The 18,514-nt window shown below is 35.1% G+C and overlaps 1 protein-coding gene and 1 long non-coding RNA gene across 7 annotated transcripts in view; one reads left to right on the forward strand and one right to left on the reverse strand.

The window, feature by feature from the left end:
* Positions 1 to 18,514, reverse strand: part of RTN4 (reticulon 4) — a 63,916-nt gene that overhangs the window by 14,093 nt on the left and 31,309 nt on the right. For 3 of the 6 annotated variants that reach the window (XM_087960979.1, XM_087960965.1, XM_087960994.1), the window contains exon 2: positions 11,477 to 11,533. The exons of 1 other annotated variant lie outside the window; for it this stretch is intronic. In XM_087960979.1, coding sequence (XP_087817105.1) covers positions 11,477 to 11,533 — 57 coding nt within the window. Of the gene's footprint in view, positions 1 to 2,798; positions 3,047 to 8,164; positions 10,511 to 11,476; positions 11,534 to 18,514 lie in introns of those variants that run through there. 2 more of the 6 variants (XM_026676748.2, XM_087960985.1) reach the window with 2 other exon arrangements.
* On the forward strand, positions 217 to 17,132 carry LOC148132748 (uncharacterized). The gene is made up of 6 exons (XR_015748745.1): positions 217 to 298; positions 1,413 to 1,495; positions 11,920 to 12,029; positions 13,648 to 13,772; positions 16,065 to 16,170; positions 16,245 to 17,132. It is a non-coding gene; the product is annotated as an uncharacterized LOC148132748 (long non-coding RNA).

Genomic DNA, 18,514 nt, shown 5'->3' on the forward strand with positions numbered 1-18,514 from the left:
CCAGAACAAATTTAATATCGTGAACAAAGTTCTAGGTTATGAATAAACAGCAAAGCAACATGATACAATATTATAATATCAATTAATGCACTATTCTTACAGCATTTTACAAATATTAAGATACCACTCAAGCTAGTAAAGATTTTGTATAACTACTTTATTTCAGCTAAAAGCACTATTTTCTACTAATTATATTTCTTTCAAATATCTGTTATTAGAGTTATAATTGAAAGGGCCTGGGGAACATCCTCTTAGCATGCCATTGCCTATTGCAAAAGTTTTACGTAGAGGTTTCAAGGTAAGAGATACAGTGCAAAGTTTTACAACACTAAGCTGCAAATTGACCTTGCAGACTAAGCTATCATCTAGCTGACTCATATATACAGCTATAAACAACTGGCTCAGGCTAAGTCAGATAATTAATTAACAGAACTTCTCCAAAAGTTGTCATCAAACTGAAGCTTTGGAACACAATAAAAGGCACAAATGAACATCATTCCTTAATCTGAATTTTAAATAAATTGGTGCTATGTATATCTTTCTCTTGATCTTACCCATTTATGATCCTTACAAAAATATTATGCCATCCTGGTCTACATCAATCATTTCTCAGCCTTTCAGCAAAGGTCAAGCATAGTTTAATGCAGGGTCAGAATCTCTAACTATGGATAACTCCCCTGATCGCATATGTATGGTTCATTTTTTGACAGATAAGAAAAAACAGACCCTAGCTACCCACTATTCTTAACTATTTCTGTAAGTACCTTCCATTATCAAAATCTAAATGTAAATGAAACAAAATACAACCAAAAAATAAGGCCTACTTGCCAGTTCTTAAAAAAAAAAAAAAAAAGAATTTTAACTTGGAGACATGCCTAACAATATCTTTGCAGTTTCAATAATACCAAAGATGTTCCTAACTATATAGCACATCTTCCCTTTATGCAGCAGTCTTAGCATCATCATAGTAAAATTAGTAGTTTTTACATTAGCACTTTCTGAGTACTAAAAAATGCTAATCCCTTAAGTTCTCTGTCATTCACTCCCTTTTTGGTAGTAAAAAAACTGTTAAAATGTATTTAACTGATCATTTTGTGCATATAGTTAGTGAGTAAATTAATTAATGTTCAACGCCTGGAGTTTTCTTGCAAATAAAATTGTGGGAAAGTGGTGTAGCCTTTATTGTCTTAGAATGCATTAATCATATTTGGACTTTTTAACTTTTTTTCCTAGTATATGCAAATATGTCCTGAAGTTGGTTAATGGCTAAAACTAATTCTAGTCATTTTTGTTCAAGTCCACTAATAAATATTTAAAGCTTTGGTGGATTTTTACATAAAATGGTAGCCACAAAGACAGTAGCAATATCTAGTTTAAAGAAGTATAAAATAGACACTTCTATTTTGTTTCAGACTGATTGTCCAGATGTAAATGGCCAGCACTTTAAATGATTTCACCTAAAACCAGAAATGTGCATGGAAGCATCATAACTGAGGTAATTGTTTGCAACAATCCCCTGGCAACCACTTCATTAGGTCATAGCACTTCACTGATTCTAATCTTGCTTTCAACATTTCTGACAGTAAATTTTGCACAATCTTCACATAGATGATAGATAAACTATGTGGCAAGATAATAAAATATGTATCATTTTAGTAGAAAAAGTCTGCAATATAATTCATCAGTAAAGTAATCCTTTACAACATTTAGGATTATATATATTTCATATTTCAGTGCTGTTCGTCTCACTAAATAAGTATCTAAAGGATTACCATAAACTTGCCACATTTGAGAGAAAGCATTAACTTATCAGAACAGGTAAATTTTTGTTTTACTATGTTTGGTATCATGTCCAATTTGATGAACCCAAAACATCAAGAAGCAGGAAAAAAGTATGACTAAAGCAATTTTTTTAAAAAATAATGTACTTATGCAAGCTTTGTATATTTCTGAAACCACAGCTACGAACTTTAGACTCCATACCATCTTGGCTAGGATTCCTCATTATCCACACACTCAAACCATCCCAGAAAGTTCTCCTTAAAGCAAAAACAAAATCTCCTTAAAAGGTGAATTTTTGTCTGGCCACTTAACTGAAGCTAAAGTTTGAGGTCCACACTTAACATTAATATTTTCACAACACAGATATTCACAAGAACAGAGATTGAAGGGACAAAGTTCAGTGATTTACCTGGGGTTACTTCTTTATGCCAGATTGCTTAGGGATTTGAAACACTGAATAGTAAACTAGATCATTTTGTAAATCAAGGAGACCTCAAATAACATTAGCATCTAAAAATAGTCAGGAGAGCTAGGAAACAGAGAGGGAGTGAAAACTAGGGAAGGAACAGCTCTTCATTGATTTTACCTGTTTTCTAAAAATAAAAAAGGAGATTATGCTGTACAGAAAAAAAATAAAAACCCATGAGACAAGTATTACATTAAACAACACCACTTAAAAGACAAAAAACACTCCTACCACAGACCAAGCCACTTTCTTTCAGACCAAGCATATCAGCTAAACTGAAGCTGGCCCTGACATTTGCTCAGCCAAGGCATACCAAAGACAAGCTGTTCAATGCTGTCAGATGACAAGGCTTAATCCACATTTGCAGAGTCAGACAAATAATCTCTCCCCCATATTTAGCATTAATTCCTTAAGTGATTTTTCTTCCCCCTAAATTTGCCATTGCATATGCTACAAATTTACCCCCACACCGTGCATCCTATAAGCTTTTTATATAGAAGTCAACTGATAGCACCATGATGACTGGAAACAAAAGTAAAACTGCAAATACCCTTATCCTTCCAATTGTTCAGCTGACTGTCCATCTCTCTTCACAGTGGATCTGCCCTTTCAACTCGGTTTATCAATTATGCATATCAATGAAAAGGCTGCAGTTGGAGAAATAAAACACTGAGACATGAAACGTCAAGCTTCCTCCAGCAGAGGTCTGCAGTCTCTTGCTTGCTGCACAACTGCTGCAGGACTTAAATCACCTGACTGTCTTCTGGGTGTGAAGCAGACTGACGCAGTACAATCTGTAACTAGGCTACTGATTCCTCTGTTCAATCTGCTTACCCCAGCAACCATTTACTTGTTGATAGTACAAAAATCCAGTGGTGTAGGGGAGAGGGATACATTGATGCTGTAATACATAGACAGAGCTTTCCTGAGAATGTTTGGAATCTGGGGGGAATACATGAGAGAGTGTATGTAATAATAGATTTTTTAAAAAATATAATCCATATTGAGAATGAACATTTAAACTCAGTCATGTATATGCTGACAAATGGAATACCAAGGCAGCATATTTCTAACACTCAAAACCTCACTGCACAATTATTTTAGGATTATTTCTTCCACTCCTGAAGAATAGAGTGGATGCATTATGTACTACAGTGAATCAACAAAGCAGAAAAAGGCCAAGAGAAAGGCCAACTTAACATTAAACTACATAGACTTTTTTCTTGTTAAGACACTTTGCATGAATATAAATATATATTCAGTCTTCTTGTGGATTTGTAGTTAATTAGCACTTATATGTGTAAAAAGGGTATTTTATAAAAAAATAAATGTTGAACTATGTAACAGTAAAGAAAAAAAAGATGGCTTTTCACTTATAAACAGAAGGTGGCATCAGTTGTCTACTTTAGATTTTTGTAACTTTCTGAAGTAATAGAAATTTCAGAACTGTGGGTGAACTACTTAAGAATTTGTAGCCTGCTTTTAAATAGTTTCAAATCAAGGCACAAGGAACAAATTAATGGATGAAATTAATAATCCAGTAGAAATCTGGAATAGGAGCACATGTGAAACATTTTCCAAACCTGAAAAGCCTTTATAAAGTTTGCACTGAATTGTCCAAAAACACATGATGGTTAGTTTCAAACCAGATTCTATGCTGAAACCCAATTAACATTCAGTGCCTTCTTTTAATTTGAAATCCATTAATTTGTACCCTGCATTCTGAAACAATGGATGGCACTTATTATCAACTTCTAGGTGTGACATCCTTTTAGACATTTGAAGAGTGCTATCATATACTCTCTTTGCAAACTCACTCTTTTCAAGAATAAACATTTCCAATTCCTTCAATCATTCTTCATAACATTTAGATTTTAATCTCCTGATCATCTTCCTTTAACACTGTTCTGGTTTGTCTTAAACCCTTACTAAACTATGGTGCTCAAAGTGAGATAGAATACGTGTTAGAATACATACAATTAAAAGTGCTATATAAAGTAAACTAGAGCATGTGAAATCTCTTTAAATAGTTTAGTAACATATATTGCAAACATGTAAACTAGCAAAACTGGCAGTCTAAATTGTTTTAAATTATTATATTGCTGATCTTGGACTATATTGCATTATATTTTTATGTTTTGCATTGCACTTAGATATTAACTGCATTTCAAATAAAAATACTAAAATTATTTAACCCCACTGAAGAACTCTAAACAAAGTTAGAATCAAACATCTAATGATCTGTAACAACTAATATGTAATTAATGAATGCAAAGCTGGCAATAACATTAATTAAAAGTGAGATCATGCTGATTTTTTAAAATATTTTTGAACAAAATATCATGCTTTAGAAGCCAGTCTTCTATATTCTTGTGAGAGCTCTTTCTTCATTCTCTGTAATTATGATCTTAATAGCCCATTCTTAACTAGGGCAATGAAATTCTCCAGCTAGCAGTGGTCCCTCCACACTTTAAATGCATTGTTCTACAAAACTGATATACTCAGTTTATAGTAGACATTTAAATTAGTTTCAATCAGGCAATATAAGCAAAATTTATTTGAACATATAACTGGGTTTTCCATGGCTCAACACATAAGCCAAGTTTTAAAAACAGCGGTCCTCTAACTGCACATATTAATGTTTTTGTTCTAAGAGCCTAGTTGATACTTTTAAAATATTAATTAAGGAGGGTCTAAATTATACATTGGTATTGAAATGAATCTAACTGGTTGACATTTTTACTGAAATAGTAAAAACATAGCTAGCATTTTAACTAAAATTAGCTCTGAAGATAATGTATTCTTTTTTTCAAAAAAGTCAGAAGGATTTATACACCGTAGGAAAACTAAATATCAAGGCAAAACATAATACCTGGCAGCATATTTTGATCAATTAATCAGTTGGACTATTAGTTATCTTAAGAAAATTCATTACCAAAACTTAGAATGATAGCTACTATTATAGATGAATAATACTCAATTGTTCACATTTTAAAAATTATTTTAATGTTACCTAGAGTCATATATCTGAGAAGGATGACTACATAAATCTAATAAATAAATGAATATTTTTTCCCTTCCAAGAATTAACCATTTCATTGCCAAGTTTCGTGCACAGTTTCATTGTAAAATTCTCAGATAATTGAAAATGCTTTTTTTTAAAGCACAGATATGCACTTAACAGAAATCAGATATTAAAATGATATCATGGAACAATGTAGAGAACCCACATGATGTTTTCTGGTGAATTCACAAGACTTTTCACCTAATGCACATGTGCCATAGAGCTTGGCAATGGAAATTTACATTCTGGGGGGAAAAAATAAATGCAACAACAGAAATAGGTAGAAGTCCCTGCTAAACAGGAATAGGTAAGGATTGTGCATAGACAAAATACCTTCAAAATACCTTCAATAATTTCTTGAGGCAATTGACCTAGAGAGTAACATCTATGGTTTTAAACATCAAGACATCTTCTGAAAAACTTATTTCTTATCATTTGATTCTAATTAGATTCTAATTCACATTTCCCCCCTAAATCTGCTGTATGCTATCCAGAGTCACTTTTGGTGAGCTAGGCGTAACAACAGCCTTTGGTTAGTTTCAGCACATTCAACAGTTACAACCTTTTTGGAGCAAGGAGACAATGACTACAGTAATTCATGCCATTGTCATCTTCTGATCATACAATTGCAATGTGTTTTATATGGGCTGCCCTTGCCAAAGCTATAAATCGTGTACAATGCAGCTGCCTACTTATAGCTGGTAGAAGCCACTACAGCAAAGTGATATTGATATTGTGAGGGGTACACTGGTTGCAAATTAGTTCTAAGCCCAAATTAAAGTGCAGGTAAAATCCTATAACATTCTTATGGCTCCAATTGTAACTACACCAAATTCCAGGTTGAATTTTCCAGCCCAATATTTCAGGCTGAAAAGACGTGCTACATGTTCTTACGCCTACCTTCTTGGTTGCATTCCCCTTACCTTGGAACAGCTTGCCCAAGGTCAGGATGGATTCCTCCTAGTAGAGACTGAAGAGCATCTTTTTCCACATAGCCCCTGAAGGAGATTAGTGCTACTCCATAAAGTTTTGTGGTAGCCAATAGCAGAAGCCATATCCAGGGGGGTGGGGAAGGGGAGCTAGCAGGTTGACCAATGTGATGCAATTCAGAGAAAACAGCATTCTCCCTAAAATTAAATTGGTTTCAAACTTGCTCTGGTTTAGAAAGGCCATCAAAAGACAGCTATTACTGGAGACTTTGTGGGGAAATGTATGGTATTTTCTACAATAAGTTTTAAATTTTATCTGGCAAATGAAATGAACGTAATGGCTTATTGTTCCTTTGTTTTCACTTTTACTGTTTTAATCCAGGTTACATGTTAAAGAGTCACAGAATCTCAAATGAGCATGTTGTTCCTAAGGTTGTTACTAATATTTTAAAAGTTGCATAAAATGTATTTAAATAAAAATTTAAAAAATGACCTTGCCACACAGTAAGGCAAATGAAAATGCAGAACCTGTTGGTCAACAATTCTACACACATCTAAAAATGTCAAAAGATGGTTGTTTCTTCCATATATTACACAACAGTGGGAAGTGGCCCTAATTAGCATATTTAGGTAATTCTTACATATCATCCCACATTTTATGATAATGCTGATAAATATACACCCAAAGGAAGGGCTGCTGGAAAATATAAAATTAAAAAATTCCAGTTCTCAAACTTAAAATAATGTATAATCTTCAGGTCTGAGTATAAATTGCACATTAGCAAATACAAAAGAAAGAAGCTAAACCACCCTTCTTGTTAATTAAATTACCCTCTTGTTAGACACAGATCACATATAGACTAGTCTGTTGGGTATAATTTGTAATGAATACAATTTCTAACTACAAGCTATATGAAAGGCACAAGAATTGCTGAACACAACAGCTTTTTTTCCCATCCTTTATTCTTCCATTATATGGATTTAGAGGTATGCAGTCTAAAACTAAAAAGATCCAAAAAGAGCAATTAATCAAACCTTTATTATGATAAATATCACTACTTTGAACCCCTTCAAACTCATGTTGTTTTACAAATTTCTTAAGACCTCTTCCAAAGTAAGATCCAATGGAAGCAAGTTCTTGAAGATAAGAAATGAACAGATAAGGCTAATGAAACCATCATCTTTACCCTTTACTTATAAAAATGTCCGAATGTTTCATTTTAGTTAAGCTTCAGTCCCCTCCAATTTCTGCTTTTCCAACTGTCAGGTACTTTTTCTGAAACAAAACAACTAGGGCCTGTATAAGTATGCCACACAAAGCCACAATACCAATTTATATAAAGACCTCAACAATAGCTATTTTAAATCTTTTTCTTCTTATTTCAAACCATGGATCTTGCCTTTTGCACTGCTACTACATATAGTTTTTCTAGTGAACTACTCAACATTATCTGAAAAATGGAACACTTTGGTATCAAAATGAGGTTGCAGAGTAGGCCAGAAGTTTCAATAATAAGTATAAATATAAGCTGCATTTGAGCACTGCACTAACACCCAAAAGCATCTCAATAAATTCATATTTAAAACTCACAGAATTCCCTGTAAGAATATTGGGGTTTCAAGTACCAGAATTCTCAGCCATTATACTCAAGCAGAATTCTGGAAGTTGGATGCATGCAGAGAATCAAGCTGGGAAAAGTTCACAAATACAGTTTAAACTGCAGCCTCTACTTTCTGTTATGATCAAGATGAAACTTAAATTAAAATGGCTATTTATATTCAGAACAATGGCAAGCAAAGAACATAAATATTTGTTTTCTCAGCAGAAGAGCTGTATAATATGAATACACACACGACAGAAACGTGACATGCAGAAGAAATGTAAATAGTTAATGGAATGCAAAAGAAGTTAAAGCAGATTACCTGAAGGCTCACTCAGCTTTGATGGAAACATAGAAATGGGTTTCTCCTTTTCTTTAACTGAAACATGTTGGCTCTCAGCTCCCTTTCTTACATCGACTACTTTTTTCTCTGAGGGAAAAGGAGTAACATCAGTTGGGGGGAAATCCTCCTTAGCTGCTTCATGTACTTCTCTGTCCAGGTCTTCAGAGGATTTTTCCAAAGAAAGATCCTGCTCTTCAAATTTCATATGTATGTTTTTTAGAGACAAGTCCTGTGCTACTTCTTGGTAAGCAGGTGGCATCAGCTCAGCTTGAAGAGTTTCACAAGGCCTTTTACTTTCATTCTCCTTTAATATATCTCCGGTACTTCTCATCAGCTTGTCAACTTGATAAGGGACTGTGCCATCTGCCTCTGGAGAGGACTGTGCAGACAGCACAATTTTTTCTTTCACTATGGGTTCTTTAAAAACAGGAAAACCATCATTATACCCACCAAGTTCTTCCATATGTTGCTGTGGAGCCTTTTCTTTCTTAGCTAGATCTGCAGCCTCTGCTTCCAAACACCAAGTAGTTGGTTCATTTTTTGAAGTTTCCAGTTGAGGTTGGAATGACTCCAAGTAGGGTTCACTAAGAGAAGATTGTACTTCTTTGTATATTTCTTTCTGGGCTCCATTTGATATAATATTAGTAGCTGTTTCAAATAATGACACTTTCACAGCTGCTTCTTTCTGCACAATATTAATGTCTGGTTGACTACTAAATGAATAGCTTTTGTCAGATGGCAATGAGTTCCTTTTAAGATGCTCACTGTACTCAGGCACAGGTTGCAATACACACTCTGTGGTTTTTGCTTTCGAATATTCTGTGAACTCTGATGAAGGTATTTTAGTCCCTTTAACTAAATCACATGCAATTGATATATATGAAGTATCTAAATCTTCCAGAGGTGGGTTACTCTCACTGTCAGGTTTCTTAGAAGCTTCAACCATGACTTCTTTTGCTTGGATTACTGGTACTTTTGTTGCTTCCTGATAAGATGGAGGCTTCTCAGATTTCTGTAGTACATTCTCATAATCATTCTCATATTCATCCTCAGCAGTGAACGTTTCAAGTGGGGATATTTCAAGCTGCCCAAGAGGCCCTCCAACCACAGCAGAGTTTGCAGTTAATGGTGCTTCCATAACAATGTCTGGTAAGATAGGGGATGGAGATGTTTCAGACCCTCCTTCAAAGGAAGGACAGAGCTGTACAGCAATATTCAAAGACTCTTGTGATAACTCAGATGTTTGAACCAAATCAATCTTTTTTTCAAAAGCAAGCTTGGGACTAATTACATCATGTAGTTCACTCTCAAAAGCTTCTTGAACCAAATCTGGAGTTAAGCCTTCAGGGACATTAGTATCAGAGACCTTCTTCAACAGAATCTCTTCTGTCTTTGAATCAACTTTCTGCTCTTGGCCACTTGTCAAATCAATATGGGTACTGCCAAATTGGTCCATCATTTCTGCTATCTTTTTTTCATCTGTTTTATTTTCATATGCCTTTTCTTCTGTTAGAGGGAGAGATGTAACCATGTTGTTCTCAATTTTATCTGATGATTCAAATTCTGTACAAGTAATATAAGACTGTGAAGATTCCTTTGAAGCTTCTGGAATATTGGGGAAAGAAATAGCTTCATTGCTGCTTTCATTCTCTTTTTCAATGACTTTGTGGGCAGACAGAATTTTAGCTTCCTTGATGTATTTGTCTGCAATACTTTCTAATTTCTTGTCTATCTCATTCTCAGATACATCCTTAAAATTACTACTTTCATTACTAGCCCAGGAGAGTTCAAAAGGCTTTAAATCTGCATATTCATCTCTTGAATAATGATTATCAATTAAAGTTATATTTTCACCATGATCATAGATAGCATGCTTCTCCTCTTCAGGATACTCTTTTTTATCTTGCTCTACAAATAATTCAACAGGTGATTCTAGAGAAAAATCCTGTTGGCATATGGGTAATTCTTCTGTATCAGGAATTATTTTAGCATCCAATGGTTCCTTAGTCTGAAATAGGCAGAATGAATGATCCGCAGAGTATGAAGGTTTCACATTTGCAAATTCATTGCCATCATCTGCAAGGAATGGGTTTTGTGCAGTCTGGGTAGTAAGTTTAAACACATCACTTCCAATTTGACTGTAACTATGTTTTGCAGATAGTTCATCTGATAATGTATCAAGAGCTGCATACTCTTTAAAAGGATTGACTGAAAGAGTAGAGAGGGAGGGAAGAGAAGCAGTAGCATCAAGAGAGGCAGCAGCAAAATCTTCTTGCCTGGCTGAGCATGCATGACCCAGTTGTTCTTGCAAGTCCATACCTTTGTCTGTGGCCGTGGACAGAAAGGACAGTTAGCAGCAATGCAAGTAACCTCAAAAGTTAAAGCAATGCTAATGACAGGTTCCAAAACAATAGCTAGCCCAAATCTTATTGTAGAATGATTAACAGAAAAAGCATGCAAGATTAAGAAAATAGAATCAAAGTTAATGAAGCTGTGAAGGCTATGCAAAATAATAAACCCCTGGAAGAATTCAGAACAGTACTAAATGTACAAGCTTCGTAACACAGATATGAGTAATAGTTCTCCTTTATCTTAATTCTCCCCTCTTTTTTTTAAAGTTGCCAATGAAGATATATTATCTCTGAACAATAATTCAGAGATTGGCTAGTGGCTACAGACAGGCATTTCTTTTTCCCTCCCCTGCTTTTTCTGTTATGTGCATTAGCATTAGCTATGTTCAGTACTAATCAGCTTCAGTAAAAAACTTGTTCAGCATTAACCAGAAATACTAACAGCGTGAAAAGTAAACCCTAGGAAAGAGGAAATTAATGCTAGGGAAAAGGAAGAAAATACAAGCCTGTAGCCTATTTCCAATTTTAAAATCTGGTAACCATTACACTTGTACTGGTCCATAATGTCGGAAAAAAAACTTATTACAATTACAGTAGCAAGCAGCACTAACACTAATACATCATTAATTCTACATAATTAATGCTAACTATGTCAGCAACAGGAACTATATTAAAAACAGTTTATCAGTACCTAAATCATCTTGTAGACAAGGGTCCAAGAATTCAAAAAGTGTGTTTTGAATTTAAAAGCATTCACTCTGAATTTGCATGTTATTTTATATCATTAAAAAAAACAAAGTTTATGTTTATTAAATTTGGGTTTAACATTCTTGGATCCAAACCAAATTTTAGTAAATACACAAAAGATGCTATTAGTGGGAAGGGAATACAAAATACACTGGGCGTACTCTAATGCAAAAGGCTAGCTGAAATGACTTGCCTGCAGAAGAATGCATCAGAGGTTCAGATGCAACAGGAAGAGCAAAAAGTGTCTCATCTGAAAAACAAATACAGTATGACCTCAGCAGAAATAAGTATGGAGAACAAAATATTTTCAAAAAAAAATAAGGGAAGGAAATATTCAATTTACAATCTTTAACAGATCTTTTACACAAGAGAAATGAAGAAAAAATGTGAATATGGGAGTTACATACTATATGTCTCCAGTTTTGCACTACAAAGTGTACATGATATCAATTATAATAGAGGGAGATTTGGGATCACCAGTCAGGTAGATCACCAGTCCCAAAGCACATTACATTAAACAAAATCAAATGCAGACATTTAGAGCATCTAATAACTTCACAAATGCAGAGAAATATTTCAGTTCATTTTTTCAGTCACAAGGACAGTTTTATGAGATGGGGTTGTATGTGCTTCCAGTAAGACAGGGGTGTGATGTATCGTGACTTTCTCCCTTTACTAAGCCGGACGTGGGTGTGTCCAGCGCATGATGCATCTGGCCCACTGGCCATGAGTTTGACTGCACTGAGGTAAGAGATAAGGATTCCTAACTTTTTCTAGCCTCCCACCTTTTCCAATTAATATGTAAATAAGTATTAAATAATAATTGTATCTCTGGTAAAACTAAATACCACAGTGAACTTAGCAATGTAAAGTAATTTTAGGAACCACTTGTTCCTAAATTGTTATTGTTATTGAACAATCAAAAATATCAATATAAAGTCATGAAACTGCAAGATAAGCAAAATGCAATATGCTAAATTGAAATTTCATATCTGTACAGATGAATCCTTTTTCTTCTTCCACAAATCTAGGAAGTTCTTGCTGCATTTTCAGTTTCAGTAGTTAGTAATATACAATAATACTGAAGGATTTACACTGAATCAAACAGTAAAACATCATCATTTCGAATACTGGGGAGGGGGGAATCAGGGTTTCCCCAGCTTTTAGTTTACATCTTTGAACAATTCTGACAAGCAACTACTTCACAAATAGAATGCTGAAGAAAACAAAAGTGCATACTGGCTTGATTAGTCAATGTAGTCCTTTGATTCAACGTGACAAAGCAACAGGATTCAATTTTCCAAATCAATTTTAAAAAGTATTTATGCATACATAAAAGCTCTACCACACTATTGAAACAATTTAGACAGATTTGATTCAACTACTCGATTTGATTTGGAAAGTCAAATCCATTCAGATACTGTATTTAATTGAACTGTTTTCTAATCTGAGACAAGATACTGCTAGAGGTTACAATATTCAGATATAAAAGAGATGCTTTGGATTCAGTATGAGCACTTCACTATGCTTTTCATTAGTTCCTTGGAGATGTGTACCATTTAGATCAGCAGTCACCAACCAGTGGTCCATGACCTATTTTGGTGGTCTGCAGCAAAATTATTTGCATTTTTTATATTGCATTAAATACTATTTAACTTAAAAAAAAATTCATATTAGTGGCACACAGGATTTAAAATTGTGGATTTAGTGTCCCTGAGGTCCGAAAGGTTGGCGATCCCTGATTTAAGACCACAAAAGGCATGGCCCGAGTTGGATCTGATTACTATATGGTTCTATGCTTTCCAAGATACACCTGTTAACTGTTTTCATTAAGGTGAAATAAATTTGATCTTTAAAAACTATTTAGAAAGTGAGCAAACCAAACCATATTTAAGGGAAGCAATGCACATTATAGCTGCATGCCATTAAAGGTAGATAGCTGACATGAGCTCATTCTCAATACTTTTGCAGATGGTTTGCTTCCAAAAGTTAGTACAAGTAAAATATTTGAAGATTTCCGCAATGAAATGGCACAAGGAAAACAAATGGGGGAGCTACTGGCAAATCATTTTATGCAATTATAATTGCTCATAACTGTAGACATAATATCTGCTGGAAGTGTTGTAGTAAGGGACCCTAACATAATGTAGAGGAAATTCCTTTTGAATATTGTTTTGGTATTTAATAATCAATTGGAAGGTTTGGCTACATATTCGCTATTGGATTTTGGACTGCATATTAACTCCTGTATCCCTAAAGGTTATACTGATGATAAAAGGATGTACTATCAACAGGCTTATATGGGCTGCAGCCTGTGAGAATGCAATTGACATGGTATAGCTAAATGTCTATGGAAATTCTCAGTCATTCAGGTCATGGTTGAAGAGTTGAAGAAGTTTCTTGGATGAGAAGCAAAACGTCTTCAAAGAAAAAGAAAAACCAGGAACTCTAGTTGCCTCTTGAAAAGCATCTTTGGGAAAATTGACATGGTAATTAATCTGAACAAATGGCGTGTCAGTAACTGCCTTTAGAAGCTGAAAGCTCTCAGTCATTACCACAAGCATTACAGGTATTCCTCAACTTATCACCAAAATTAGGACCAGAACTTCCATCACTAAGCAATGTGGTTAAGTGAATCATTCTGAATCATTACCTTGGAAACTAAACAGGTCATGCCCTCTATGAGGTGGAGTGATTTTTAGTCCAGTGTAGCAGCAATCTGTCAAATGGTCCTCTGTGGAATGAAGGGCTACTATTGCCTAAATAGAGAAGCTATAGTGTATTTCCTTTTGTGAATAGTGGCAGTATTCTTAAAGCAGCTACCTGGTTGCATAGGTTAAGTCGCATCATTCTCAGGCAATGCTGGAAAGGAATTCTAGGACAGCTAGGACAATCCTTTGCACTGCGGAGGAGTGCTGGGGAGCACAGGTGGGTGAGTGCTACAAATGGGCGCTAGAGAATGTAATCCGGCAAGTGTTGTGGGTGCTAGGAGGGTGGATTGCGGGCCTGGCAACAGAAGTAAATATGACCTGAATATTTATCACCCGATCAGGGGATGCTGCAACATTTTTAAAGCAGTTTTCACACTTTTAATTTTGAATGGTAGCTGAATAGTTGCTGAACAAATGAATGTTAAGCAAGGACTAAGTGTAACTGGATTTATTTCTATATTATGTTACTTTGAATATTAAGATTTCAGTTTTTAATGCATTTCTACTTTTATAGTACCAGATGATATGAGACCATGACATAAAAGTATTTTTATTGGTTATGAATTCAAGAAATGCCTATTGCCAATAGCTAGACAAGAAAGGTTAACCTAATGGAAATCAGAAAAGAGAAAGGTATCACTCCACCAACTCTGTATTTCAAGGAGCAGAGATATACACAAATGTTGATCCATTATTGCAGTAGCAAGTTGCTCTTTTTTATTCTCTAAACACATTTGCATTCTTGTTTCTGCTTGTAGCAGTTTCATTCATCTCCACAGGTTCTGAACTAAAATATTGTTTCACTTTCTTACACGTATTATGTGCTGCTACTTTTAGAAAAGCAGCTGAAAACATTATTTTAAAAATAAATATTTCTCCATTTCATTGATGGTATATGTTATATTGAACACCCCTTCATATATAACATATTGTACAGTACACTTCTAAAGTATGTGCTCTTATTTTGGAATTTTCCTTCAATTTCTAAAAACCAAATTTTATTTAGCCTTTGATTTTTTTTAAATATTTAAGCAAAGGAACTAATTCTATTTTTATTCTGAACAGTCATCTCTATGCTTATTCAACAGGGAAAAAGATCTGGTAAAGGAAAATAAAGAAGCACATTATGAAATAATTTTAATAAGTGTAGTGATTAAGGCACCATGCTGAGGGAGATTGTGAGTTGTAGTCCTTCCTTAGGCAGTGAAGCCAGATGAGTGATTTTGAGTTAATTACTCTTTGTCAGTCCTGGGAAGAATGATAATTCACTCTAAAAATCTTGCCAATAAAACTCAAGTCAGGAATAACTTGGAGTTCACTCCTCAAGTTGCTATGTAATTTATCATTAGAATAAAATATTAGCCTTTCTTATTGCTCTGTGGTTTGAAAATACACACAAAAACATGTCTGCATACGTATTTTCTTACTTTATATCACCATGTAATTTTTTATAATTTTAACTACTGTATTACTATGAGAAATTTTTTGAAGAAATACAAAACAAGAAGCAGTTAGCCGGTAAGCATTATATATCGAGTAGACCAGTGGTTTTCAACCTTTTCTACACCATGGACCTCCTGGCCACGGACTCCCAAGACTTAACTCAAGTTTTAAATCATAACATTTCTTCAAGGCTTCGCGGACCTCCTATGATAATATAATGGCCGCCATAGGGTCCGCGGACCATAGGTTGCGAACCACTGGAGTAGACCATTGTTGAGAGAAATACACATTAAAAATATCTTTCTACATTCATATTTCTTTGAATTTTGCAAATCAGTTAGCCAATTAAAAAGGGAAGAATACCTGGACAAAAGTGAAAACAAGCATACTAAAAATATACTAAAATGAACTGCATCCACAAATCTATTTGCAAAATTAAATCAGTTATACAGAACTGAAAACATAAACGAATATCATGGAATATGCAAAAACAAATTTTAATGAATGCATATTTTTTAAAAAAACCTAAATGATTTACCAAAATGAGAAATTGAAAGAAACTTAAAGAACAGGTTCTCAAATCTTAATCATCCATGAATTTTAACATATTTTCCATCTTTTGCACAGGTTTTTGCACTGTTGCAGCATAACATGCAATTTAAATAGGATCAATTCCCCAAAGGAACATATTCCCAAAATACTGTCTGAGAGTCACTAATAGATCAATGGAAAGGTACTATTTCATTCTAAAAATGAAAGTTTTAAGCAAGTAAGAGGATTGATGCTATCATTATGTTTCTTCTTCAGCCCAGACGAAATCAACTCAGATTTATAGGCAAAAGAAACAGAGAGGTTTGTGACAGATGTGCAAGTTGCCATGACATGCCTGCTAGGAATGGAATCTGCGGTCTGTCTAAAATACTACTGGGCAAGAAAAACACCCATAATCAAAAGCCTTCAGCTTCCAAGCAGAAAATCCTGTTAGAGTTCATCATCAAAAACTGGATCTCAGCATATCCTCCTATGAAAACATTTCCCTCAATCTGGAAATTATCTCTTCCTGGGGAAGCTACCCTCAGGAGCAGGACAAATGTTTAATTCCAGAAGGTCTTGTCCACATGTCTTTATGGGCATCTGCTACCCAACCATCTTGATTTCAGTGGAATAAATTTCTTTTTTGAAAGCAGCAGCTCACCACACTGAGCAAATACTTTTTATACCTATCAGGCAGACCATTAGTTGTTGAGAATAGGAAAACATGCAAGTTTAACAAAATTTTGCTGTGATATATTAGACACTCCTGAAATAAATCAGAAAACATTATCTTCTGTTGGTTTTTCACTTTCATATACTTTATATTGGCAAGTTGAGCATTCTTGCCGTTATTTTACTTAAAAGTTAGTTTTAGTATATACTTTTACAGCATTTGTAATGTTCCAAAGGTGCTTTTTCAAGAGGTAACTGGACTTTCTGGTTTTTCTTTGAAGACAAATTTCACTTCTCATCCAGGAAGCTTATTTAGCTCATTTGGAATGCGTTGCCTCTGAAGGTGAGAGGATAATGTGCTTCTCCCCTCTTCTTTTGCTTTGAAAGCTCCCTTCTTCCTGTTTGTTCACTCTACTTATGAGTGGCTAATTGCAGTTTGAGGAACAGAGTGATGCTGCAAATTTCTTTAAAAGTATATTCCTCTGGGTGAATATGCGTTCATATAAATTTTTAATACATGTAACTAGCTTTTCCCATGGGACTTACTCAATAATGGTTATGTTGTAAACTCATATACAGTGGAACCTCCAGTCGCAACGATAATCCGTTCCAGGACTACAGTCGCAATCGAAAGCATGACCTTCTGTGCATGCACGGACCCAAAAAATGGTGCCGAAGGGGAAATTGCCACAGCAGGGGAAATTGACGTGACGATTTTTGGGTTTGCTTGGTTGCCACCCAAAGATCTGTTCGAGACCCAGAGTTCCATTGTACTTCTTGGGGACAGGAAGAAACTGTAAATATTAACTTTGGTTTTATGTCAGTAGTACAATATGACACAGTATCAAACTGCAATTTTTTTTCCTTTAATTTTAGACATTGTTGCAACACTATATGAACAACTTTCACTCAGAACCAAAAGATGTAACAGATTTCAAAACAAGTGTCTGCTACGCTTTCTTTAAGAAATTGTTAGGAACAATATATCTAAGAAGTGGCAAAAATTTAAATACTACTATACTATAATATACAGTTGCTACAGAAACTGGTGTAACAGTTCATTTTTGTATGAGAAATATCAAAATAGCATTTTTTTAAAAATGCAAAGTATGAAGCAATTTAGGAAGATCTATTCTGCTTATTCTAATTACCGTATTTTTCAGACTATAAGATGCTCCAAAGTATAAAATGCACCTAGCTTTTGGGGAGGAAAACAAGAAAAAAAAAATCTGCCTCCCAGCAATTTGCCTCCTTGCAGCGAACAGCCTGGCCAGCTTCAGCACAGCCTGATTGAGCACAAGCAGCTGCTTGTCTGTTGGAATTGCCTCCCGACAATCAGCTGTTTCAGGCTGCAGGGATCACCTCGCCTATTGCTGCCTCCACATGTCCCATTTTTGGCCTCCACATCCTATTTTCAGCCTCCGCGTGCCCCCATTTTCCACCCATTCTGATCCCTGCCACCTGGAACGGGTAAAAAAATGGGGCGCACAGAGGCCAAAAATGGGGCGCGCGGAGGCATCAATAGATGATGGTAATTCCCACAGCCTGAAACAGCTCATCGTTGGGGGGCAATTCCAACCAACAATCAGCTGCTTGTGCTCAATCAGGCTGTGCTAAAGCTGACCAGGCTATTTACTGCAAGGAGGCAAATTGCTGGGAGGCAGGAGGGTAGGGGCCAGCGGGTGGGCTGGGCTTTGGCAACATTCACTGTATAAGATGCACAGACATTTCCACCCACTTTTTTTGGGGGGGGGGGGAAGTGCCTCTTATACACCAAAAAGTATGGTATACAATGAATTGCCAAGAATTATAAATTAATGTAGGGGAGCATTGTAAAAAAAATTGAAAGATGACTAAAGAGATAATCTTGA

The sequence above is a fragment of the Notechis scutatus genome, chromosome 1 (assembly GCF_049901735.1).
Source record: "Notechis scutatus isolate UNSWTSFEM ecotype Mainland chromosome 1, rNotScu1.2, whole genome shotgun sequence".
In the NCBI taxonomy this organism is placed as follows: Eukaryota; Metazoa; Chordata; class Lepidosauria; order Squamata; family Elapidae; genus Notechis; species Notechis scutatus.